At 36.7% G+C, this 18,026-nt stretch overlaps 2 protein-coding genes across 9 annotated transcripts in view; both read right to left on the bottom strand.

Moving 5' to 3' along the window:
* Nucleotides 1-1,123: 1,123 nt before the first annotated feature.
* Nucleotides 1,124-7,537, bottom strand: LOC110454029 (mannan endo-1,4-beta-mannosidase-like). 7 transcript variants are annotated; one of them, XM_021503342.1, is made up of 6 exons: nucleotides 7,439-7,537; nucleotides 6,604-6,693; nucleotides 3,665-3,765; nucleotides 3,007-3,268; nucleotides 2,452-2,741; nucleotides 1,124-1,857 (listed from the first exon to the last, which is right to left on the bottom strand). In XM_021503342.1, exons 4-6 carry the CDS (start codon nucleotides 3,253-3,255, stop codon nucleotides 1,173-1,175), a joined length of 1,224 nt encoding a protein of 407 aa, XP_021359017.1. In that variant the 5' UTR covers nucleotides 3,256-3,268; nucleotides 3,665-3,765; nucleotides 6,604-6,693; nucleotides 7,439-7,537; the 3' UTR covers nucleotides 1,124-1,172. The 7 variants fall into 7 exon arrangements, with proteins under 7 accessions (XP_021359017.1, XP_021359018.1, XP_021359016.1 ...); XM_021503343.1 differs by lacking the exon at nucleotides 6,604-6,693; XM_021503341.1 differs by lacking the exon at nucleotides 3,665-3,765.
* A 2,864-nt stretch (nucleotides 7,538-10,401) lies between these two features.
* LOC110454027 (kinesin heavy chain-like) overlaps nucleotides 10,402-18,026 on the bottom strand; it is a 53,584-nt gene continuing 45,959 nt past the window's right edge. Inside the window, exons 23-24 of one of the 2 annotated variants that reach the window (XM_021503336.1) lie at nucleotides 14,333-17,478; nucleotides 10,402-13,221 (exon numbers count right to left, since the gene is read on the bottom strand). The gene's annotated coding sequence lies outside the window, so the exon portion shown is untranslated. Of the gene's footprint in view, nucleotides 13,222-14,332; nucleotides 17,479-18,026 lie in introns of those variants that run through there. The other variant, XM_021503337.1, reaches the window with a different exon arrangement.

The raw sequence follows: 18,026 nt of genomic DNA on the forward strand, positions 1-18,026 counted from the left end.
GATAATATGTAGCATTCATCATGCAATGTATACGTACCAACTTGATCATAAGGTATCGACCATCACATATATGTTGTAAATTTGTCCAAATTATCTCCAGACTGATTTGATACTTTCTGATGTATTACAGTCGTTTAATCATTGAAATTTTCATTTGAACACAATTTATCTGTGTTTAAAAATATGAGTAAAATACAAGATGTAGGCAGACAAAGTTGTTCCAATCATTAAAAACTATATGAATTTTGATTAAGAATATATATCATTAATTTGTATTCCATGATAAAAGTCCTACATCATATTTATGAAAAGTGTTCCATTTTGGGTACCCTAACATTACCTATTACAGAAACTGTTACAGTAATATCGATATGATTCTTATTAAATAGGATTGCCATCTTGTTAAAATTTAGTAGCGATGATTTATAAGAGATACGCAGATTAGGTTCATATCCGACTAGCTGGAGAACAAGTAAAATTAAAATATATTGTCACCCATTTCAGGTATTGTCCTGTAGATTATGTCTTTGACCAAAAAGTCGAAAACATGCATTTTCTCTTGGTACTCCGGTTTCCTCCAATTTCTAGATCCCCGCGCGCTAACAGTAGGGCCAAAAAGAGTGTTAATATAAGCTGCAAAAACTTGTTTCATATTTTTTGTAAAATAAATGAAGTTTAAAAAAGACCTCAGCAGTGTCTAAGATAATTTCAATGTTTGACGTTTGACTCTAAAAATCGCCATCCCCCTACTCCAAACGTCTTTTCTGATTGCTTGTGGACGCTCCCGAGAAATATGCTACAAAATGGGCGAAGCGTGATTAAACAATAAGTCTGGTACACGTTTCGATGTGTTGAATCCATGAAACTTCTATAATTGAATGGCAAATGAATCTCATCATGTTTAAGGACAAATACTTTAAAGGCTGACCCTAGTGACCCAAACCATTGGCAAAACTTCATATCAAAACAAAATAAGAAAGATATATAATTTCTTGTGTAGATTTGATCACACACAAACGTCTGTCTCTGTGGTGCTATACGGTTCTAAACTATCTTCTTGTATATTGTCCTCAGAACTCAACAATGCATAACCTTGCACTAGCAATAACACAATATTTCAGTGTACTGAGACAACATAATATTTATTGTTTCCCTGAAACGAACCTTACTGACTACCCCACAACCGCAATGTGTGGATAGAACTGGGGAACACCACGGGAGAACACCGTCACGCCGTTATGGTAAAAGTTCAATAAGTCGGCTTCGGCCGCGTGACCTTTGTAGGGTACAAACAGGGTACAATTTGTGCCAGGATTGGAGCAGGTATTCTGCCATGTTAACAGGTATGCAACCTTATGGTGGAAGTTACCAGCCTTCATTACATTCAATACTTTATCAGTCCAGAACGTGTGTTGGGTATCAATACCATTGTCGCTGAGACCTATTTCAGTAATCGCAGCAATTTTCCCTTTGGAGTGAGCAAAGTCGGTTACAAGTTGCATGTACTGTGTCAGAACGTCAGGGTCGGTTGTGTGGGTGGAGTAGTAAAAGTCCATTCCAAGGACGTCAACGTAATCATCTCCTGGGTAGTACGTCATGTAATCTGTGTTGTGGTGAAGTTTCCCAGGGGAGTAGGCATACAACACATTGTGGACTCCTTTTTGATCGCGGAGGTATTCCACAACGTACCGATACAGTAGTATGTATTCGTGCGCGGTATTTTTGGTTCGGCTGTTTGTTCCCCACCAAAACCAATTGCCGTTCATTTCATGGAAGGGTCGGAATATGACCGGGATCTTCTTCCCGTGGGAATCGTACAGATGGTTTAACCAATGGGCAACAACGTCTAGACGATGTCTGTATCAACAACAAAATATATCTCTTTTACTAAGTTTGCAGAATGACTGTTGGCTGTTGTCGTCCGTTGACAAGTACTCATATATTTATAAACACAAAACATTGTATTGATTTCCAAACAAAATTGATTTTTTTAAATGAGATTAAGTGTTAAAATCGTAGTGTCGAAACTCAAAAGTTTCTGAGATTCAATGCGGATATTGCGCCGGTGTATCTGCGATCTAGTATGGCCATAGAAGTGTACTAGCTAGAATGTGTGTTTTAGCATCAGTGTCGTCATTTGATTGTATCAAATCGGACGTGTGTCGGTGGTCTAATCCTCTCTTGTATATGAGACTCAGTGACAACATTTGGCTACATGTACTTAAAATGGAGTATATCTAAACAATATAAGTGATTACCTTCCAGAGAATTTGATACAGCCGTACACACTGTTACGAACCTAATTAATAATTTGTAAATGATTTTTATACGCTGTGTGGGTGTCTTTGCTTAAGATATCATCTTAGGGATTTTTAAACATGGATCTATATCAATAATATTGATCATTAACAAATATCCGAAATACATATTTCTGTTTTACTATTTACTCACGTGAAATTGGCATGGTGATCTCCCCCGGGAAGTATTTTCCTGATAGAGTGAAGGACATTACCATTGTCTTTACTCAGATAGAAAGAGTGACCAGTGACGGGGTTGGGGCTATGCCAGCTGACTGTTATGACCATTCCCCTATCGGCTGCCTTTTTAGCTAGATAGGCTGCAATATTAAGCCGGAAGTCCTCTAAAGAGCCCAGATCCACGCCGAGTACAGCTGGGTACTCTCCGGTCACCCCCTTGACGTCACAGAGCTCATCGGGCTGATGGTTGCTTACCTGATGAGGCTACTCGTGAATAAAAACAAAAAAATAATTGTTGATATACAACTAACTATGCACACCGCAATAAACAATAAACAATAAACTGGGTAAATATTACCATTCCCTTTGGTCGATTTTCTCAGTGCATTCCTCTGGTTGTTATCATAATGAATTAAGGCATACGTCTGAAATATGTTATATGTTATAGTTTAAAAGATAGGAATCATTAAGCTCTAACATAAATGAGATTATTAATGATTGATGTTAATTACATAAAGTCGATAAATACCGAAAACGTCCAACCGCGTGCGCCATTTTGCCTGGCCTCTAGTACTTGGTATGGGCTATGGCCGCCCTGCGCTCCATGACCCGTGGCCAGTTGTTGTCCGAACATCACTTGTCGACTGTGTTGTAGTGCAACCATTTTACTGTACATGTAACTAGCCTCTGTTACTAGGCGACTGTCGACAGTACTAGAAGACGCCGTCGTAACCATGGCAACCACAAACGGCAAGTAAACCACGCAACTAACTGTCATTTTGTTATCTTCTCTGAAATTAAATTACATCATAATAGTTTTTGAATGTATAAAGGGTGTCTTTGTTTTGAACAATTTACTTCTATGCTCCATCATCAGTACCATAACACAACCGAACAAGAGGCATTATGGGCCTGTTATTTCATCGGATCGCCAACAGATATTTAATGCTGAAATTCTCGAAATGGCGACGTTGGAATCGTTTCGACACACGTGAGCTCTGTGACTTTGTTTGACCACATGGCTAGATAAATCTTTAAAAAAAAGGTTATTTGGAGTATTGGAAACAAATGATTTCTAATTGTTAGATCTTGAATGTTAGTCCACGTGTTCTCCTTACAATCTTTAAAGCTCTTCATTTGAGCATATAACTGTATGTCTCATGGTTCATCAGACATTAAACATTTACCCCTGTGATCCTAAGTGTGGGCCAACGGAATTTCGTTCAGTAACCCTTGGTTCTAGCAAGCTGCATGTTCGTGGGAAATGCCAGTTGGTTCCAGGCAAACGCTTAAAAATGTATTATTATATTTATATGACTCTACTTCCTATAAAAGCCACAGAGAAGTACCAAGCCGAGTCACAACTACAAGGGAAGGCATTTTAGACTGACAGAATGCGTAAGTTCTTTTAATAATAAGTAGTTGTTGATGTTTTTCAAAACGATGCTTGTATTTTCTCGATGTTCCTAATTCAACCAATCGTAGACGACCAGTGGCTAAAACTGTCACTTATCAAACGTCGTGCCTTTCTCACATTAAAACTAGAGGCTACAAAGTGACACCAACAAGCTGTCCAGTGACGCAGTAAGCTACAACAACAAGCTGTCCAGTGACGCAGTAAGCTACAACAACAAGTTGTCCAGTGACGCAGTAAGCTACAACAACTAGCTGTCTAGTGACGCAGTAAGCTACAACAACAAGCTGTCCAGTGACGCAGTAAGCTACAACAACAAGCTGTCCGGTGACGCAGTAAGCTACAACAACAAGTTGTCCGGTGACGCAGTAAGCTACAACAAGAAGCTGTCCGGTGACGCAGTAAGCTACAACAAGAAGCTGTCCAGTGACGCAGTAAGCTACAACAACAGGCTGTCCAGTGACGCAGAAAGCTACAACAACAGGCTGTCCAGTGACGCAGTAAGCTACAACAATAGGCTGTCCGGTGACGCAGTAAGCTACAACAAGAAGCTGTCCAGTGACGCAGTAAGCTACAACAAGAAGCCGTCCGATGACGCAGTAATCTACAACAACAAGCTGTCCGGTGACGCAGTAAGCTACAACAACAAGCTGTCCAGTGACGCAGTAAGCTCCAACAAGAAGCTGCCCAGGGACGCTGTAAGGTACAACAAGAAGCTGTCAGGGGACGCAGTAAGCTACAACAACAAGCTGTCCAGTGACGCAGTAAGCTCCAACAAGAAGCTGCCCAGTGACGCTGTAAGCTACAACAAGAAGCTGTCAGGTGACGCAGTAAGCTACAACAACAAGCTGTCCAGTGACGCAGTAAGCTACAACAAAAAGCTGTCCGGTGACGCAGTAAGCTACAACAAGAAGCTGTCCGGTGACACAGTAAGCTACAACCGTCATTAGAAGTATAACAGGACAAGCATTGGGGAAAGGTGAGAAGTCCTATGAGCAATGATATATGACGAGCCAAATTAACATTTATTCAAAAAGCAATGTCGATCCCGAATTTCATTCAACTATATAAGATACCTTATAAAGTATAGGAGATATCTTATATGATATGAGATATCTTATATAATATATCAAATGAGATGCTTAATAAAATATCTCATATACTGTATAGGATATCTCATTTTATCATATGCATGAACATTTCTCGCAATCACATTGGTCGGATCAGATACACATGACCAGTCCTCAAAAACTCATGTAGACTGGTTATCCGGTGAATATCGATTTCTAAATATAACCTATATGGAAATTCTCCGGAACCTGTCGTAGCGCATGCGCAGTTAGACCGGAACGCGATCTGTCAGACAACATTAGAAGATGGATACTGGCAAACGTTTCTCCTCCGTTACATCAACAAATTACCAAAACTGTTCAAGGAGAAAGATGCTGTTAACATGAAAAGGCCATTGATACACGCAGTGCATGTCCTCCATGCTTACTGTATCTTAAGAAACAAGAACCTAAACGATGTCTTCGAAAGCTACGATGCTGAACTGTTGATTCAAACTTGGCTAAATATTACACCGAGGCTTGCGTACAAAAATCAGAACCTTGAGTTTTGTTTTGTTTTGTTTTATTTTATTGTTGAAGCATATAATAAAACAGTTATGGGCTTTTGTGCTGGTAAATATGATGTGATATGAACCTGAAAGAGTGACATTGACCTCGGCTTCGCCTCAGTCAATATCACTCTTTCAGGTTCATATCACATCATATTCAGCAGCACAAAAGTCCATAATTGTATATTATTATATGCATGAACATTTCTCGCAATCACATTGGTCGGATCCTAAACACGTGACCAGTCCTCAAAAACTCATGACTGGTTATAGCCTATGTGGAAATTCCCCGGAACCTGTCGTAGCGCATGCGCAGTTAGACCGGAACGCGATCTGTCGGATGACATAAGAAGATGGCTGCTGGCGAACGTTTCTCCTCCGTTAGGAAAATTATCAAAATTATTTGAGGATAAAAATGCTGTTAACGTAAAAAAAAGGCCATTGAACACGCAGTGCATGCCCTCAATGCTTATCTTAAGAAAAAGAACCTAGACGATGCCTTCGAAAGCTACAATGATGAACTGTTGTATTCAAACCTGGATAAATTTTACACTGAGGCTCGCGTACAAAAATCCGAACCTTTAGTTTTGTTTTGTTTTATTGTTGAAGCATATAATAAAACAATTATGGGCTTTTGTGCTGGTAAATACGCCTCAGTCAATATCACTCTTTCGGGTTCATATCACATCATATTCATAATTGTATAATATTCACAATTCCTATGCATCCTTCCATTGCAATGCATTAAAAGGCAAATGTTGTTATGAGACTATAACAACATTTGCTATTGTAACGCCATTGCTGTCAACACTTGCTCTTCAAACACAGTTCGGAATAACTAAATAAAGCATAACTAATCTATCAGAATGTAAATATAAGTAATGAATATTTTAGCAAAGACTGGTATGGTCCTATAACACACGTTTCTAACTGGCTAATATTTCCCTATGTATGTGTATGCCTGCGTGTGAGCTGGAGATGTTTTGTGTTCTGTTTGTAGTGCGACAGTTCTTCCAGCGGTATCATTTATAGTGTCACTTGAATGCTACAGCACAGATACCGCAACATCCACCCCAGACGATGCTATACTCCACCTGGGTTGTTGGAGTTGTGAAGGCAGGATAAAAAACACTTCCTCTGAATATTCATGCGAGCGACGACTTCGGGGATCGAACCCCGGCCACCTGCGTGGAATTATTAATTTTGTCATGAATAGCAATGTATGTTATAGGACCATGACAACATTTGCCAAAACATTCATATAAGATATATAGCATTTATATTTAACTTCTATAAAAGATATCTTATATAGTATATCAGAGATATTATATATGGGGCAAAGAGGTAATTCCAACAGTGTGGACAAGTTTAGGTAGTCAAATTTACGGAGCGATCCGCTCCTTTTTCAAGACACAGTGAAACAGAACAGTTACATGTACATATACATCATATTACAAGAAGATAGAATTGATATACTATAATTGAAAATATAGCTATTATATAAAACCAATAGTCCCCTTGGCTAAAGACAACCGAAGGCAGCAATTAAGCTGAGAGCATTGCGGACAAGGAACGCTGATGTAGAGGACCTATTCTTGCGCAAGATGCAGATAATATATATAATATAAAGTGCGGGTAATATCTAAGGGACTATACAAGACATCTCATATACTACATAAGATATCTTATATAGTATATCAGAGATCTTATATATCATATATAATATAAAGTGGGGGTAATGTATCATATACTATACAAGATATCTCCTATACTACATTAGGTATCTAATATAATTTTATGAAATTCGGGGTCGACATTGCTCCTTGAATACATTTTTAGTCGACTTGCCATATTTATAGTCCGTATTGGTAACAAAAGTGGGGGTATTCATAATAGAAAGCACATACAAAAAGGGTGAGTGACAATTACCCGTACTGCTGTCCCTGTGAGTTCGTTGGCTAAAATCTCCCACAGTAAGTTATATTAAGTATGGTGTTTGGTGCCAAATAGTGCCTCGCCCAAACCTGCCGATAGATTAAGCTCTGGTGTGTATATAAATAGATATACTATCGTGTCTTTTTAGCAGGTGTCCTTCGGTGTGTCATGTTACAATACAAATAACTACAGTAGTATTAGAGATTCACAGCTAAGCAATAATTCACTGTTTTACAAATCACTAATAATGTGAAGGTCACATGTAACAATATTTATTTGGCCTTGGTTTTTAGGTAAGGACGGACAACTTGCACATCATAGAACATTTAACAAAAAAAAAATCAATTGGAATTCATACATATGCAATGCTGAAGAATACATTGGGGAGACATTTAGAAGCTGCATATATAATGAGTAAATAACGGGCATTGAAAAAGTGTGTAACTTTTAAACCGATTGCATTACCTTCAATATTTTCTATGATAAATAACGGTGAAACACAAGAAAATTTACGACAATGAATGAATAGTCATCTTTCGGTTGCTTGTGAGAGAACTGACGTTTATATCAATCAACAATCATTAACCGTTCTATTACAGTCGACCTGTCAATCATAAATTGATGAAATAGTTAAAGACAGTACATAAAATCTACATTGGTAATACAAATGTAAATCCTGCCGAAAAAATGTGTAAAAAATACCTAAACCATGTAATTTAAACTCCAAAGTTTAGATATGTACAATAATGAGTAGTATTTAAGTAGTATTTTAATAAACTGAAATATCTATCATTGTTCAAATTAATTTTCAAAAAACTTACACTCACCATTTCCAAGCTTGACAAAGACTCTGTGCCTGCTCTGGTTATACCGAGATAGCTTTGAGACTCCATCAGATTATTGATAACCGGGCACAGATTCTACACTTGTACGGCTAGCCACGACCCTCAGCTTAGAAGTATTGATAGGTGAGTATGCCAATAAAAGGGTAAATGTCATCAAAAGACCGTCGCAGCTTACATACCACCGTGAGATATACAGCTTCAAGCAAAACCCACAACTGAATTCCGATGATCTTAGAGTGCATATAATAAGTATGTAGTAAGTGCATAACATTCTAAATATTTTCAATAATGCTACGAGAGCTTTTCGCGGAAGGTCCAAAGAAATGCCAATTTCAAGGTACTGCTGGACTACGCGAGACAATGGGCGAAATGAGAAAGGGGCAAAATCTGTCAAATTCATTATTTTAAACAGAATCAACAGTTTGCAAACAAAAACACTGATCTGTGAATCTTGCTCCCGATGTCCAAACTACACTCGACGATCTGTAACAAACACTTTCCTGCCTGAAAAACGAAATAGGCTTGTTTGATGTCCAAGGAAATCCTCTGTAACTTCTTTTTTGTTTGCAGAAGACGAAATATAGCTTATCACTCCTCTTATTTAACATATTTCCGAATACAGCTCAATGACAATGCGAACCAGTCTCATTTCCATTGGATTACGAACTTTCTAAAGAATCCTTATCAAAACGTTTTATCGCTTGTTCTGCGAGTTGCTAAACCAAGAGATAATCAAAACTTCCCACTACTATTCCTAGAACCATTATTAGGACTAGTCAGGTATTTACACTGTTTACTCCAGAAGTGGACTTATATAATGTGGATGTTGAAGCACCCAAACGAAACTTCGATCAATCTTGAGCGTCCTCTCCTCAAAAATATTTCTTCTTTCAAAACAGTGGACTATCTATTCTTTTATAATGACAGGTTTCTTTTTCTTTTACAGGAAAAACGAACAGCGATATAAGTACCCAGCTGTAAACAATTTAGGCGCGTAGTTTGTGAAACACGCGACAATGCCCAAGCTGAATTATAATTAGGATGAAAGTCGTGATAACGATTCGAGTTCCTGGTTGACAATATCTGTCGAGTTCAGTGGCTACATTTCCCAGCATCCTGTTGGCATCCCCATGGGAACAAACTGTACCCTCTTCTAGCCGACTTGCTATTCTCATACAGGAGGTTAGATTTATTGAAGAGCTTATTAAGGCTGGTAATGAAATACTTGCCAGGTCCTTCAGTTTCACTTTCAGAAGTAAATCGTCTCCTGTGGATAATATTAGGTATGTTTCGACACACATTGTATTTTTTTCTAGCATATGGTGTTGGAAGGGACAACATGAAGTGCAGTAGGTTGAAACAAATTGGCATCCTGGATAAATTGCCACGTAAAAATAGTTAAAAATACGCACCATCAAATTGTTAAATAGGAAACATAGGGCGACGTATTGACGAAATGGGTGTCCTAATTCATGTTTTAGTTCAGATATGCTAATGGTGATTTTTAACCTGGATTTAAAACGATATTTTCTGAAAATCTTCCATCTTCATGCTCACAAGCACCGCGAGATAAACGTCGGTAACTAATTAAGAGTATGATTGGCTCGATTACTTGACGTTATGCTTTTACACAACTTATATTATATATCGTTTGTTTTCTAGGAAGAAAAGTCCTACCAAGATATCTGGGAAGCAAAGTCGTTATCGGGGGTATCCTAGATTTTGTCAAAATTAGAATACTTGTAATGTATTAAAGGCACATACCGTTCAAACCCATATTTCATTTATTGAATGTTCGTGTCGTCTGCACTGCCAATTATGTTTCCTTGATATCCCCATCAGTTTGACCACTCGAATTGTTCGGAAAAATGTACTTAACCGTGATGTCCCTTTAATTAATTCTTTATTTCAGAGCATTCTTATTTATATACATATCAGACATGTAAGAGCGCTCACACCATTTCTTGGAACTTGTCCTTCATAAAATACATTTATAACAATAACCTTGACATACAATGTACGTATGTAAGTGTTCTACTACGAGTAATTTACCGAGGACACAAACACCTCGTAGATACCAAGCCAGGTCTCATAGATACAACAGACACTCCATTCAATCATGACATTAATATTTATTGTATCGCGCGAATCTGTTTCACAGTTGGTTACATGTAAATTTCAAACACAGATAAAAACGTGACTGGCGTTAACGATGGGGAAGCAGCGGTATGAAGGGGTTGAGGAAAGTCTCTATCAATTTACCCAAACTGATACAAGTAATCAACGTCTGAACTGCCAAGCAGACCCCCCTTATATTATCATTAATAAATGCTCATCTTAGGCGTACTGCAGTTCCACACACCTGGGATATTTAACTATATTGTTAGTTGTTCTAAATTAACAGTTAAACGTGTTTAAGTCAAATCAAATTTTGTATATAAGCAGTTAAATGGTAGATTATCTCCCTTAACTTGTGAAAAAACCTGTTATCCTTATTTTTATATTTTACACATGTTTGTCATAATAATTGCTCTCAAGAGTTAATTTTCTTTGTTTACATGTATATGACTTTTAAGTTAAGTTTCTTGTATCTGTATCTAGAACGTAAATGAGGTTTTTCACATATAAAATTGATCTAAAGATGGACTCTCGGCTCCAGATTGCCTTAGTAATTTGTATCAATTCGAGAAAATCTCCTGAAAGCTTTCATTTTACAGAACAAAGCATTCTCCGATTGACAGTGTAGTGTGCAACTTGTTCCAGAGATTCACAGATGAAACATGCAACAAATGAAAATGAAATCACTTGTAATCTAATTTACAAAACCAAACTTGTATAAATGGAAAGACTGAAGCATATTGAAATTACAATACCCATGGTATGGAATTGCCATCATGTGAACAATTATTTAATGTCATTTTTGTTCCTCAATAAAGATTTAAATAAAATCACAATGTACATGAAAGAATCAATTATGTAATCATCAACTCACAATCAAAACGGATACAGGTCAATTGTACAATACTGCTTTCCTATTCCTATGACCTTTGACTTGACAAATGACCTTGAACACATCACCTTGACATCAAGTTACAGTACTGCACAGTTACTTCAATAGATCAATAGTTGTCCTTTTTACAGCGGAAAGTCGGATGTTTTATTTGCACATGTATACATGTAAAAGACCACTTTGTAGAAACATAACTGTACTTATCACAACAATGGCAGATATCTAGCAGTGAGGCATCCCAAAATTGTCATAAGCTTAAAATGCATTTATGAGTTCATACATAGATGAATGGATATACGCTCTAAAACCTCTCGCCCGAAGGTTATGGTTTATGTATTTTCTTGTCAATGAAAACAGCCTTAAAAGCCACTCTTAGGAGGTGAACACTTCACCTTAAGGTCTGGGATTCCAGCATAATTCATTTGACAATTTGTTTTGTTCACACATGACGATCAATGTTCAACTGAGATCTTATGTATTGAGTACAATCAGTGTTAGCACAGGAACTTGTAGCATCATCCATACAAATAATTTATGGTGATGAATTATACAATTATTACTGATCATTCTACAAACCCCTGTGTGCTGGTACATGTCCTCGCCATATAACATGATAATCATTTCACAATAAAGCTACATCTATTAAAGCAACAGAGATATAAAGATTGAGGTTAACAAAAACAATTGGGTTCAAATATGGTAAAAATGGCTCATTCAAACCTGCTCTTTAGGACTTTCAACATTATATGTTCTACCCTTACAGACCTACCAATACAGTACACTAAATTGGACTTTATACAGATAACCTGTATGAATGTTTTTATACTCTGACCTTTAGCGTGGTAGTGCCTTAATTCAAAAACTGTGTCATGATCTGTATAAGTAAGCAACAATATAATATTTAAACAAGCTTATGTTGAAGGTATTACTTTTTCACCACACATTAAGATAAGATATGCACAAAAAAGCTGACCTCTGAGGTAAGTGGGTCATGATTCTAGGAGTGACCTCAAGAGGTCATGGGTCACAAATTAATGACCTCTGGGTCATAGGTCAAAACTCCAGTAGAATACATCAATCTCCCTAAACACTGCCTGCTCGTGATCAATTAACAAGCTCTACCATAAAAATATCCATAAACAAGCCAAAACCGTATTTACACCTCTACACAACAAAAGGGCTGGGTAGCAAAAGTTACGAAATTAAAAAATAATTATTGCAAATAAATAAACCAACAAACTTCATAACCTCGTTCACATTCCACAAACCCTGCTTTAAATAATGTACAATATATTTGGAAAGACAATTCATTTGTAGCACTAGCTGGTAGATCTCACAGTGTAGCATACAATTACTAGCTAGTACATTATATTACATGTACATTTGTACCAATGCAGCAGAAAGCAATAGCATATCTTCACTCAAAATGTCGAGATATCATCAATATTTTGCAGAAATCATAACGAGAGATTGAATTTCATTTTTCAATAACTTACATCTGATTTGTACATCTATCTTTCTTCTGTAACTAAATTATGCATATCACAATTGTCCTATTAAGGCAGGTAACTCCATTGTAATTTTACAATATGTAACACTTGTTACCTGTACAATTTTTATCTGTACAGTCATTGAATCACATTGTTGTACTGGCGTCTTGGCACTGAAATAGTGTTTTGTCAAAGATAGCAGGTCTGACTAGACATTAATAAAGTCTGAGGTATCTATGAACAGCCCTTCAACGCTCTACTGTGTCTCAAGTAAGGCTGTCGTGAGGAGGAAATGGTGTCTAGGACAAGCTGACATTGAACTTTACCATTGCATATACCACAACCATTTAAAATCAATTGTACCAATATCTCTATACAGCTCAAAAAACCTAATTAACCAGTGTGAACTTGTACTAGTCACAGCTCAAAAACCTAATTAACCAGCGTAAGCTTGTACTAGTCACAGCTCAAGAAACCTAATTAACCAGTGTAAACTTGAACTAGACACAGCTCAAAAAACCTAATTAACCAGTGGAAACTTGTACTAGTGACAGCTCATAAAACCTAATTAACCAGCGTAAGCTTGTACTAGTCACAGCTCAAAACCCTAATTAACCAGCGTAAACTTGTACTAGTCACAACTCAAAAAACCTAATTGACCAGTGTAAACTTCTACTAGTCAATGTTATATTGGAGCTCAAAAAACCTAATTAACCAGTGTGAACTTGTACCAGTCACAGCTCAAAAACCTAATTAACCAGGGTGAACTTGGACTAGTCACAGCTCAAAAAACCTAATTGACCCGTGTAAACTTGTACTAGTCAATGTAATATTGGTGTTCACTGTAAACTTGTACTAGTCAATGTACTATTGGTGTTCAGTGTAAACTTTTACTAGTCAATGTAATATTGGTGTTCAGTGTAATCTTGTACTAGTCACAGCTCAAAACCCTAATTAACCAGCGTAAACTTGTACTAGTCAAAGCTCAAAAACCTAATTAACCAGGGTGAACTTGGACTAGTCACAGCTCAAAAAACCTAATTAACCAGTGGAAACTTGTACTAGTGACAGCTCAAAAACCTAATTAACCAGGGTGAACTTGGACTAGTCACAGCTCAAAAAACCTAATTGTCCAGTTTAAACTTGTACTAGTCAATGTACTATTGGTGTTCAGTGTAAACTTTTACTAGTCAGTGTAATATTGGTGTTCAGTGTAATCTTGTACTAGTCACAGCTCAAAGACCTAATTAACCAGCGTAAACTTGTACTAGTCACAACTCAAAAAACCTAATTGACCAGTGTAAACTTCTACTAGTCAATGTTATATTGGAGCTCAAAAAACCTAATTAACCAGTGTACACTTGTACTAGTCACAGCTCAAGAAACCTAATTAACCAGTGTAAACTTGTACTACTCAATGTTATATTTGTGTTCAGTGTAAACTTGTACTATTCAATGTAATATTGGTGTTCACTGTAAACTTGTACTAGTCAATGTAATATTGGTGTTCAGTGTGAACTTGTACTAGTCACAGCCCAAAAACCTAATTAACCAGCGTAAACTTGTACTAGTCACAACTCAAAAAACCTAATTGACCAGTGTAACTTGTACTAGTCAATGTTATATTGGTGTTGAGTGTAAACTTGTACTAGTCAGTGTAATACTGGTGTTCAGTGTAACCTTGTACTAGTCACAGCTCAAAACCCTAATTAACCAGCGTAAACTTGTACTAGTCACAGCCCAAAACCCTAATTAACCAGTGTAAACTTGTACTAGTCTATGTTATACTGGTGTTCAGTATAAACTTGTACTAGTCAATGTTATATTGGTGTTCAGTGTAAACTTGTACTAGTCTATGTTATACTGGTGTTCAGTGTAAACTTGTACTAGTCAATGTAATATTGGTGTTCAGTGTAAACTTGTACTAGTCAATGTTATATTGGTGTTCAGTGTAAACTTTTACTAGTCAATGTAATATTGGTGCAGTTAACACTCGCTAATAATTCCCAGGTAATATGAATGTTGAAATAACCAATCATAAACACGACTGATCTAACCAACTAAGACCTTATATTAATCACGACTGACATAACAACCAATCACAAACTTGACTGATGTAACAATCAATGTTTTATTTCCAACTTTGTGCATTTTTCCCCATCATTGGATTTAAGAATTTGCTATAGCATCATGAATATCTTCCCCACCAAGCATTTTCAGTGTTTCTCCATAAATACTTTAAAATTAGACATACCAACTGCATCGTGAACACTCCGACTTATGATAAACATGGTTGACTAAGCTATCCAATAAAACCCATGTTGCTCTATCTTATTATACCTTTGACAATTTTTTTATGTTACTTCCATAAAAAGTATAACATTATTAAGAGAATTTTGTACTTGTCAATAACATCAGCTAATCTACTGCACAGTGCTTTAGTTTTTCATTAGCTTATGTGATAAACACAAACATCCTGTGTCCACTTTTGTGTATGTGTGTTTCTCCGAACATCAATCAATAACTGTAACAATCTACAGAGTAACGCAGATCGGTTGATGGAATCAGAAAAAGAAACCCACATGTTTATCATACAGATTCATTAACAGTATACAACACATATCACTGGATGAAAGCACTGTGCAGTATGGATCCCTCCACTTGTTAAATCTACCGTTCTTTAGGCACGCATATCTCTAGTTTAACTAGATTCTGTATCTAAACCAATGCTACAAATCTGTTCCAGGTTGCACTCAAACATCCTACAACTTTTGTTTTTAGAAAACAACTGTTGTTGTGTGGATGCTTCAATAGGAACACTCAGATTCGTAACAGCAGTTATCTGTGTCAACATCTGTTCCAATCTAACTTGATCCAAAAATAAACATGTCTACCCCAGCAATAAACTTTCCACAAGCCTTGGCCTCAACTTTTCATTTTGAGTATTATTAACCTCAATTTGTATACATGTCTACAACCATTCATAGTACATATCTGGAACCAGCCTTAAAATAACCCTTCTACCAGAAATCTCTTCACCTGACTCTGCTGTTAGAAAGTTAATAACAGAAATCTGTCTTCACCAGACTCCGCTGGTAGAAAGTAAATAATAAGGGTGACTGTTTCTGCTGTATCGTTTTTTTCCTAGCAATAACTTTTCAAAAAGCAGATGAAATTGACAAAGACCTATTGAAATTTTTGAAAACTGATATTTCTATGAATAAAGATTTCGTGTGAGAAACCTAGGAAATGCTTTACATTGTGGGGAGCTAACTCCTACTTATTAAAGTTAATAAGGATATAGTTAGTGTAGGGTATACATAGTACAGTATATAATAATATGTCGCCCAATAACAAGGGCTGAAAGTGGTAAATAACCCAATACAATGCCACTGTTGTCAAATATAAAGTATCAATCCACTATATAGATATCATATACAAATCACTGTGGCTTTCTCACCACAAAACGGGAATAGACAGGCTGGTTAAGGTGGACTTTACCTCAATATCACCATTACAGACTATTATATGTGATATTTCATAGAATGTCTACACGTGTATATTTATGTTTTCACTGAACAACTAAGACTTACTTACTGTTGTTTCACAACTGATCATCACCTATATCTAGTTTTGACGAAGTGACTGATTTTTTCACAACAGCTCATGGAATGGCAAGTTGTATTGTCCCAAAACAGCCTCAATACTACACATAATACACATAAAATATGTGGTTAAATACACCAACGACAACACACAATATCGGCGGCATGTATCGCCTAGTAAGCTTTACAAAAGCCTACAATGTTCCTGCAATATTGCAATGCAAAATAACACATGGCAGTGTAGTCTATCTCTCTCGTAAATCTCATAACCTAACACGTCAAATCTCAACAGTGTCACACTCTGATAAATGGTATGGTTACATATTGCATGAAGACGCGGCACAAGTGTGACAGAAGACATCCGTCTAGATCTACCGTAAGTAAAATAAATAAGTGTCTAAACCAGTATCTGCCCGTACACAACTTCTCTTTACACCACACACTCCAGTAGAGGCCGTGCTCTGCTTATTTCAGGCTGCAAATCATGATGATGTTACAGTTAACAAAAATCTACATTAATCAAATATTATGTGTACAATATTTGTTAAAGAAAATTAATTTCATGCCTTAACTAATATCTTAATAGGATGTAGGCTGATATAAAACAGTACCATAATCAGTGGAATTATTTCTAAGATCCCAAATATGATCAAATTAGCACCTTCAGCTTCCTAGCCAGACGAGGGTGTAGAGTTTGCTGGGTTTGTTTGTGTTTTACATCCTATTAACAGCAATGGTCATAGGTGTAAAGATAGGTGGCAGCCGAGGGTGTAAAGATAAGTGGCAGACGAGGGTGTAAAGATAAGTGGTAGACGGAGAGATACGTCTCCTAGGCAACACCGTGACAGACACTTGTCCCGACAATAAAACAACACAGTTGATGCAGCCAGACTGAGATGGAATGCAGTTAAATTTTTGGTGTATGAGAATCCTCTACAATAATCCTAAGTGTATGTTGCCATGATAACACACTAATGATGTTGCCATGGTGATGAGGCAGTTGTTCCTTGTGCCTATATAAGACAAGCAGCGATGAGACAAGATGTCATCACTGCTGTAGTAAGTTCTCACTTGGTACCACTACCTGTAACAAAGGTCAAGGTCATATATTTATATCTATTTATATATTTAAGTACCGATTAAGAAGGTTTAATGTCAAATATGTTGCTGTAGATATTGACATTGAAATAAACTGATGATACAATAAATTATTTCTGTACAATCTTAACTGTTTTTGTTAGCCTGAGTATGAACAATTCAATATAAATTATTACAAAGTAGGGCTGCAACGATATACCGTGCAATGATATATTACCCTAATTTGAATACAGTACAATACACAATAAAAAAAAAATGAGGTCATAATAAACTTTCAATATTTTCCGCATTTTGTCATCTTCTGAATTTAGTCTACTCATATCTGTTTCAACAGAGTGAGTGAGGGCTCCAGCTCGGCAAGCACGTCGACACATGTGACTTGTGTGAAACTTGAAAGTCATTCTCATTTTGGACTAAGTCTATTTCCAGTTGTAATATTGCCATTAAAAAATTTGAAACATATCTTTTCGCTTTGCTTCTACTGTTATTATATGTATTGTAATAGGTATCATATATTGACCACAGTATTCTAAT

The sequence above is a fragment of the Mizuhopecten yessoensis genome, unplaced genomic scaffold, assembly GCF_002113885.1.
Source record: "Mizuhopecten yessoensis strain PY_sf001 unplaced genomic scaffold, ASM211388v2 scaffold7635, whole genome shotgun sequence".
Classification (NCBI taxonomy): Eukaryota; Metazoa; Mollusca; class Bivalvia; order Pectinida; family Pectinidae; genus Mizuhopecten; species Mizuhopecten yessoensis.